At 40.0% G+C, this 8,615-nt stretch overlaps 1 protein-coding gene across 1 annotated transcript in view; it reads right to left on the minus strand.

Moving 5' to 3' along the window:
* The window catches only part of arhgef39 (Rho guanine nucleotide exchange factor (GEF) 39), a 64,035-nt gene that overhangs the window by 21,423 nt on the left and 33,997 nt on the right, over positions 1-8,615 (minus strand). Inside the window, exons 7-8 of the mRNA XM_035674632.1 lie at positions 8,385-8,513; positions 174-403 (exon numbers count right to left, since the gene is read on the minus strand). Of these exons, the coding sequence (XP_035530525.1) occupies positions 174-403; positions 8,385-8,513 (359 nt within the window). The remainder of the gene's footprint in view (positions 1-173; positions 404-8,384; positions 8,514-8,615) is intronic.

Below are 8,615 nucleotides of genomic sequence, written 5' to 3' on the forward strand. Positions count from 1 at the left end.
TCCTGGTTTGTTAATGTTGTTTTTCAGTCCGTTTTCCGCTCTGACTCAGCTGAACACTATCTAATACAATACTCAACAATATCCCAGAAACTCCCTGATCCTTCTAATGTTTTGGAAACAAACTCTTTACATGAACAGGTAGGCAGATATGAGCCTAGCAGGTTGACACTTACGCTGAGCAGGCCTCCCTGGCTCCTGGTGTGGCCAAACACCTTCTCCACGGTACAGTCCTTCAGGGGGTAGGCGTGCTGGCCGGCAAATTTGTCTCCGTTGGTGGGATGCAGTGGGCTGCAGCGCTTGGCCTGCAACAGCATGTCAGAGAACAGGAAGAACATCTTGGGCTTAGCGTCTGCACCTTTAGGAGGAACCATCTTCAGCCAGCCCTCACGGATGTACCACCTCCCTGTGAGAGGAGCAGACAGAAACAGAAAAAATCATTATCTGCAGCTGCTTGTCTGGGTTGCAAGGATGGCCTTTCCAGCATGCACTGAGACACCTGGGGACAGATTTCACATCTAACACAGAGACGGATAGCGCTGTTGTGTCTATTGGCCATTTAAAGTTTCTAAACTACCTGACTAAGGATGGGTTTCAATAGCAGATTCCTCATGTAATCATAAGTTTTTTGTTTTATAGTTAATGAAGACATTGTAGTTAGTGTATGGTTCTGATTTCATTATAGCATAGCATAGCATATATTATAGCTAAACAATGGAGATTCTAATGTTAGTGTATAATGTAGGGCTACCCAAAATGGAGCCTACTGGCCAAGATGTTTATAGCAAAAAACATTTCAAACTGATTAATAATATAAATAAGTTGTTTCTTCGTGAGATATAAGTTATTTTTTAAATATCTAGGATCCCTAATCAAATTATTTTTCATAGTCTGAACATGGCTTCTCAATTGGTCTCATGTGGGCACCCACATTTTCCCATGGTCATTAGGTCAAAACATATTTTATTTTCCAGGATATTTCCAGGATATTTTCTTTACAATACAGGACATGTTTACTAACCGTCATACAAGCTGCTGTTTTGGGCAAATTGACTACATTACTTTAGCTACAGTCCATAAGTAACAGTTCAAATCAAGGAGAATTTATTTAATTTTACAGAAACGTCTTCTTCTAGAAAGTGTTAATTACACGTACAGTTATGTATATGCATGTAGATATGAGAGTTTTGCTCCCAGCTGTGGAAAAAATAGACTCGATGCCAAAAATGTTGCTGCAAGTGAGTTCCACTTTGCTTCTGGTAATCCAGCTTTCAAGTATCATACAGCTCATCTTTCCAACAGGCAAGTTTCAAACTAAATATGCACCCAGGTTAACGTAGGTAATTTGAGCGAATGGCTAAAATTCTAGCTTTTCCAGGACGTGTGGAAACCCTGCTAATGTATTTTTCAAATAGGATAGTAAACACATATACAATGTCATCATTACCTTTTTTTTTACATAAAATATACACATATTTTTATCCCTGAGAGAGTGCTGATGGATCAGAATGCATTGCATACTTCCACACACATCGACAAAGAAAAACACACACAGCAAACACTGGCACATGGAGCTAGTAAACACACATATAAAGTGTCATCTTTTCAAAGTCAGACATTTTTGACCATACACTCACTCACACTAGCCCCATTCAGAACACGTCTGTGACCCACCACTTGGGAAAGCATGCAGTATGCGTTTGCTTTTGGCCCTCCAAGGGAAGAAGTTTGAGCATTCTTGTTGTAAGACTTCCACCACATATTTTGTCACTGCTCTGTGACAGTCATTAACTCTGTGCTGACTTATTCAACCTTTTGCTTCAAGGGAACAAAATAAACCAAAATGTCAAGAAAGGAAAGAAAAAACACATGTTCTACATTAAACAGAAAATACAACTGTACACCTTAACTACCAAACTAAGACCTTGTTAAAACACACTTCATTCAAACTATGGCACTGTAGGCTTTTTAGTCAATTGATTGTTTTGGAAGTTCTTAAATAGCACCACTACACACTACACAGTACAATATGATTAGACATTGCTACAGATGTTTCATAGCAACAGATTTACACATTACTGACAGCATAACTAGTGAAGACACAGACTGGTACAACCTGATTTAGTAACTGTGAAACTAATAGTCATCCTATACCACTGTCATACAGGTAACTTATGTATGACGAGTTCCACTAAACTCACTGAATAGCCACATTTGACCCATTCATTGAAGACTGTTAATCTCTGGTCATCACCTCTCACATGCTATAACTGTAGTTCCATAAGCAGTATTGTTTAAACCTCAGAAATACACGGAATTACATTGGATTAAATACCAAATAAAGACATGTTTCAGTTTCAATTCTCTTACATGATGTCTCTAGTTGTTTATTGACCTTAATGTCATTATCAATAACATAAAATAAATGACAATCCTAAAAAGAAACTCTGGTACTGCTGATCTATGGGCCAAATCAGGGTAAAGAAAAACACTTGGGTTGGGTAAGAGCCGGTTCAAACTAGGCAATGCTGATCAAATATGAATCAAGATTTTGTTCTGCAATTCTGCAATGTTTTTCTCTCCTTAAAACTTTTCACAAACATATTTTAGTGTACTGTTTATCTGTAATATGAGATTGTGTGACTAGGTGAGCCTGTTACGAACAAATCGAAACTAAGCACAGCCAATAGGAGCAGCTCAACTCGCAGTATGTCACCGCTGCTGGCAAGGTCAACTACATTGTGACAGCCATAATGCCAAACTAGAGGCTTCAAAATGGTACTCCACAAACAAATGGGTGACTCCAAGGCATGTTTATGCTGCTCAGCTCATTTTCAGAATTTAGCTCAGGTTGACATCAAAAGCTGATTAGAGATCTTTGAGTTTTAGTGATTTAAACTTAAGGTACTTGAAAATGTTAAAAGTTGAACCAGATTAAAATGTGATAAAGGATTCAAAAGGATATGGATTCAATAATGAATTCAGATTTGAACAAATAGCACTGAACGGTAAACCTAATTATCTCCCATTGACACATTCATTGACCAACACACAGACATCCCTATGTCAGTGTAAATGTGGTAATAATCATTCGCCTCAGCATCACATTGCAGAACTGCAGAGAACAAAAATAATGAGACTAACTAAGCCATGCTGAATTGAAAAGATAAATGAAGGCTGTTTGAAGGGAGCAACGGACACGAGAGAATCTTAGACAGACTCAGTGGGAGGTAGGCATGTCAGGGTGTGGCTGCTGAGGAAAGCTCTCATCTCTTTCACCATGATTGGCAGCAGCATGATGATAGCTAATAAGCAAGAGGCTGACATTTGGATAGATAAGATGAAAATTCAGCCTGGGTCCAGGGTGTTTTTGTAATTGCCCCAGCCAGTAGTCTGTGATTGCAGCTAGCCTGAGTGGCCGGAGCTGTGCCTCTGGGGCTCAGAGAGGACATTTTCAGCTACCGACAAGCCCACTGAGATTAAGTGGTGGGGCCAGGCAGGGGTCAAATTGCTTTTAAAATGCCATGGGTCTCAAACGGAAAAACAGTCAAGAGACACCCCATGACTCTCTCAGGTGTTGTGTGGAGATTGGAATGGTGTTGTGATCGTTCTATTAAGTATGGTATAAATAAAACCCTGTTTGAGCCTTATACAGCCCTTTAAAGACATGTAGCAAGTAGTCTTTTTAATGTCTTGTTACAATAACACTCAGAACGCGCTGTTCAGGTAATTTCGACAAGACAAAACTGCAGTAGGAAATGTCCTAATGCAACAGATCCCTTGCGCCCTCATCTCTTTCACAATTAACTGCAAGACCTGAGGCTTTTATCCTTGTGGTAACTGTGGTTACGAAGAAAGGCATGTTCTCTGCTGTTTGCAAATACATTTTCTGGCTTCATAACTGCAGAGAAGGGACATGTCATTAAGTTGAATGCAACGCTGTAAGATAATTTTATGTGGTACAAGTGATAGGAAGAGGACTGGGATGCCTGTGTTGCACTGTGTCTGCTGAATGTACGTATACACACACTGTAAGTATAGGGCTGTGTTGCTTTCAATCAATCAAAACACAAGTATTCAATATAATTATTATTAATATGCCACAAATGTTTTGATTCCAGCTTTTAAAATATGAATTTTTGCCGATTTTATGGCTGTAAAACAACCAACAACCCAAGGAGAGATTGGCCAAAATCCAAAGATACTCAAAGTTTAAAATCATGTATGCCAAAGAAATGCACCGAATCCTCAAATTTTAAGAGCTGGAAGCAGCAAATGTTTGTCTTTTTTAAAATTGATTATCTTTCAGTTTTGACATTTGGTTGGAAGAAGAAAAAAAAACAAATTTTGACAATGTCAATGCATGGGATCTGGGAAATTGTGATTGTTTTTTTTGTGTCATCACTTCATCATTTTATCCTATTAGACTATGTTGTGAAATGTTGTCATAATTAGTGTTAAGTTACAGCCAAAAATGTATTTTGTGAGTTCACAGTGACCTTTGACCACCAAAACCTAATCAGTACATCCTTGAGTCGAAGTGGACATTTGTAGAAATTCAAGACATTCCTGAGACATCTTGGTCCCAAGAATTAGACAGGACAGGCTGATGGACGGGTGTACGGACGGACATACCGAAAAGTGCCAGCACAGAGGCATAGAAATGCAATTAATAATATAAGTTGGACTTTGATAAATACATAACATATCATCATTTAGTAATAACAGAATACACCATCACTTTTAATTCATGCATGGGCAGTAATGTGTTACATGTTTGCTCAAGCATCAGAATGCTGCCAGTGTCCAGCGTGCTGAAACTGATGCATTTCAGTAGACATCAAGCGAGTGATTATCCAGATGTGCTGGGATCTCCCTCTGCTCCTTTGTCAAACTATACACCTTACCAAGGAAAACAAAAAGAAAGAAGGGTCATTACATCATAACACCAACATTCTAATGGTGCCAGTTCCATTGAAGCCTATGGGAGATGCATGGAGAAGCACACTAAACCGTAACATATCTATGTCATAAGACCTTTCATGAAGAGATGCCTTTATCAAATGAAGGAAAACACTTTTTCCAGATTGCTGTTTGTCTTTAAATAGTATCCAAAGATGCTTACTTTACAGGCCTCATGGCGAGTCAAATTAAAATGATCAAAGGGTGCAAGTGTAGCATCCATTGAAACGTGATTTTAGGATAAATATTGTGACCAAAATCAACATATATGTCGCTTTATATATGCCTATAATAAAATTTGGACATTATTTGAAGACCAACAGCAAATAAACAAAATGCGTACATTGGGAAAAATCTGTCAGCATTCTCTGTATTCTTGTGTGTCCTTTCATTTAGTACATCTCTTCATCAAAGGTCATACGATGTAGATACGTTGGGTTTTAGAGTGATTCTCAATACATTTCCCATAAGCTTCAATAGAACTTGCACCAATGTTTGTCACCAAGCAGTTTTAGAATGTTGGTGTTATGATGTAATGAGTTTCCTTGCATCTGACCAGGCATGTGTGCCTCCAGGTCTATCTATATACCTGTGTGGTTTCAGTTTAGGTGGTGAGGTTTGTACTATTATACTGTTTGTACTAAATAGATAATATCCAATGATAACAGCTATTATCTGTTAAAACCAATCAATGAAAAGGAACTAATGCAACTTCTTTAAAAAAATGTTTTCTTATGAATTAAAACTAATATCGGTGCTACTCTGGAAAGCAAACTCTGGTTTTCCTGACCCTGAAACTTTTCATATATCCCTTATCAGAACCCCGATAGACAAAGTTGACAGACTCAAAGAGGTTAAAATAAATGTCAACTTTTGGAGGAGTCTTTTTGTGGACCAGGTTCTCTTCAGACCCCCTGCCTACATCTGACCATCCACAGTGCTTTGAGGCAGCAGCAAGTTCAAAGAGCAGGAAGTGCCAAGCACTCCTCTCCATGTCCAGGCCTTTCAGCATCCCTTGTCAAAGAGCACCTCTGCTCTACTACAAAGTATTTTGGGCTGGACCAAGTGGGGGGGCTGAGGAAGGTAGGGCAGGAAATATATATTGATCTACAAAGGGTCCGCTTGCTCCTGATGTGTCCGAGGCTAGAGAAATAACAGAGGCACTGATACGTATTGGAAAACAACTCAACAGTCAGTTGATGGAGTCAACAGATTCGATTCTAATCTGTACGAAATTTGAAAATAAATTCCAAGTAACTCTATGTAAGTGTATGTGTGTTTGTGACCTACCTACCCCTCTCCAGATGGCTAGCTACAGTCCCAAATCACGTAAATGTGAGACATAATTAAATTGCATTTAAAGTCAAACAAAAGGGAAGGTGTTAGGCTTGTGCCGATTGGTTATCAGATCTTATATTGATGATTGTTATTTCATACGCCAATGTTAAGGCAATTTTAATTATCTATTTTTTTCCTAGAATCTGCGCCCTACTGTGCATTTAAAGATGTTCCTGGCCAAGCTGACCCATTAATCAGCAGTGAATTTTGAATCCTTAATTACAAACCAGTTAGCCATTTCCTTTCCATGGATCTGACATAACGCATCTCCAATCCCCCAAATGCCTGCTTAACCAAAACTTTGCTCTGCACTCCATAAGAGTGGTTAATGTTATGGCTATGATTTGGACTGTAATATTAAACACAAGAAAATAATATTAAACGGAACATGGCGCTGTGATATTGTCACACCAAGCACAGACACGCACACTTTTGCCATGGCCTAATGCTGATTGTGTAGTTTTTACGTTTTTAATGTCGCAAAATGCAACTTTCGTTGATGTTCCACAATGCTTATGTTACTTTTTCATAATGTTTGTAAATGTGTCTGGTTCAGAACATCATGGTCTTGTTATATCAGTTAGTAATGTGTCAATTTTTGTGCTTGTTTATAGTGTTAACCAATAGTGAGGTAGCTGTTATATTTCATGACCCAGTCATCCATGCCTGCATTTCATTGTTGTGCTATGATGTACAGTAACTTTCCACTCCCATCGCCACTAGAACTCAGATTGCATATGGGCAATCTCAAGTAGTCATGATTGGACGATTGAATTCTAGAAGCGGTATTATAAAATATGCTGGGGGCAACACACTACTTGCCATGATGGTTACAAACGGGTCTTCAAAAAGCCCACCTGAACAGTGTTACACCAGTGTTAAACTTACAATGTGCTTAATTTAATGAAGTAGTCTGATTGACAAAAAAACATACATAAACATTACAGAAAACGCATAGCACAATTATGTGCAACTGTCAGGAACACAAAGGGACATAAATCGGAAAAAATCAATGTGAAACAAGATAGAAAATGTGAGACATCTTTGTTTTAAATGGAAGGAACAGGCAGGCAGACACAGATCTGTGGCCTCCCAGGGAAACAGGCTGACTGTCTGCTGTATCGATGTCCCATTGATTCAGGCTTTGTGTCTCACAATCGCCCCCCTCATCTCCTACAGAGCTACTTAATATGTTTGAGGGGCTCCGACGCTTCTCATCTATAAAAGGCAGAGCTTTTCTTTTACCCACATTAGAGGTGGCGTTGGTGGGGAGGAAGGAGAATGGGTCGGCGTGGGGTTTGCGGGGCGGGCTAGTGCTGCTGTTGCTCTGAAGTCTGCCTGGTGGGACCGGAGCTTTATTGGCTGGAAAGGAAGCCGGCAGAGTTGCGAGGGTCTGAGAACTTGGATGAGAGGAAGCTTTTGAAACTTCCTACATCGGCATTAGAGAGATGAGCTGCTATTCAGCGCTCGCTCCCAGCCAGCACCAACACAATCCACAAACAGACATAAAACAAGCCCACATATCCAAGCAAACAAACACACACTCGTGGCTGCGTACACACACACAGCACACACACACACTTTGGCTTCTTTTTTATCTGCTGGTTGGTGAGATGAGGCTGGGCTCTAATTGGTCCTAGGGGAGATTGGCAGGGTGAGCGGAGCAACGAATAGGCCAGACAAACAACAGGAGGGGGAGTGGCAGGAAGAATAGGGCCACTGCTCCACAAGTAGAGAAGGAACCAGAATAGAAGATGGGAAATAACTGAGCGAGGGAAGGCAGGATGAAGGGAGAGAGCACATTCACTTGCTAACAGTTAGCAGTAATGCTCTATTAATATAGCACGCTCAGTGTGAAAAACACTTCAGTTTCCTGCAGAAAGTCCAATGAATTCCATTGATTAAAAGCCATCCAGGCAAGTGCTTTTAGAATGTCTCCATTCTTACTCATTTCCCTTCAGTTTATCTATACTAATCTTGCTTCCCACCCCAGTGTGTCCCAAAGGACGCAGATGCAGAAGAGGTAGAGAAGAGATAGAGGTGGTTCTTGGAGAAGATGAAAAGAATATGCGAGCATAGGTTCTAACCTGCAGCCAACACCTTCGTCTTTCGCCCTTTCAGCAGTCTCTGCACTCTGCAAAGCTGCAGGTGGTTCTCATGGCACCGGATATTGTCCTGGATTCGCTCAGACAGCCCGCATATTGCAGTCACAGCCCCTACAGCAAACACAAACAAACATTTGTATTACCATACATTTGTTGATGAAATCCTAAAATAATATCTACGTCAGACCTAAGCATAGGCCCTATAGGCAGTCA

This window comes from Morone saxatilis, unplaced genomic scaffold, assembly GCF_004916995.1.
Source record: "Morone saxatilis isolate NCDOM2014 unplaced genomic scaffold, NCSU_SB_2.0 Contig10, whole genome shotgun sequence".
In the NCBI taxonomy this organism is placed as follows: domain Eukaryota; kingdom Metazoa; phylum Chordata; class Actinopteri; family Moronidae; genus Morone; species Morone saxatilis.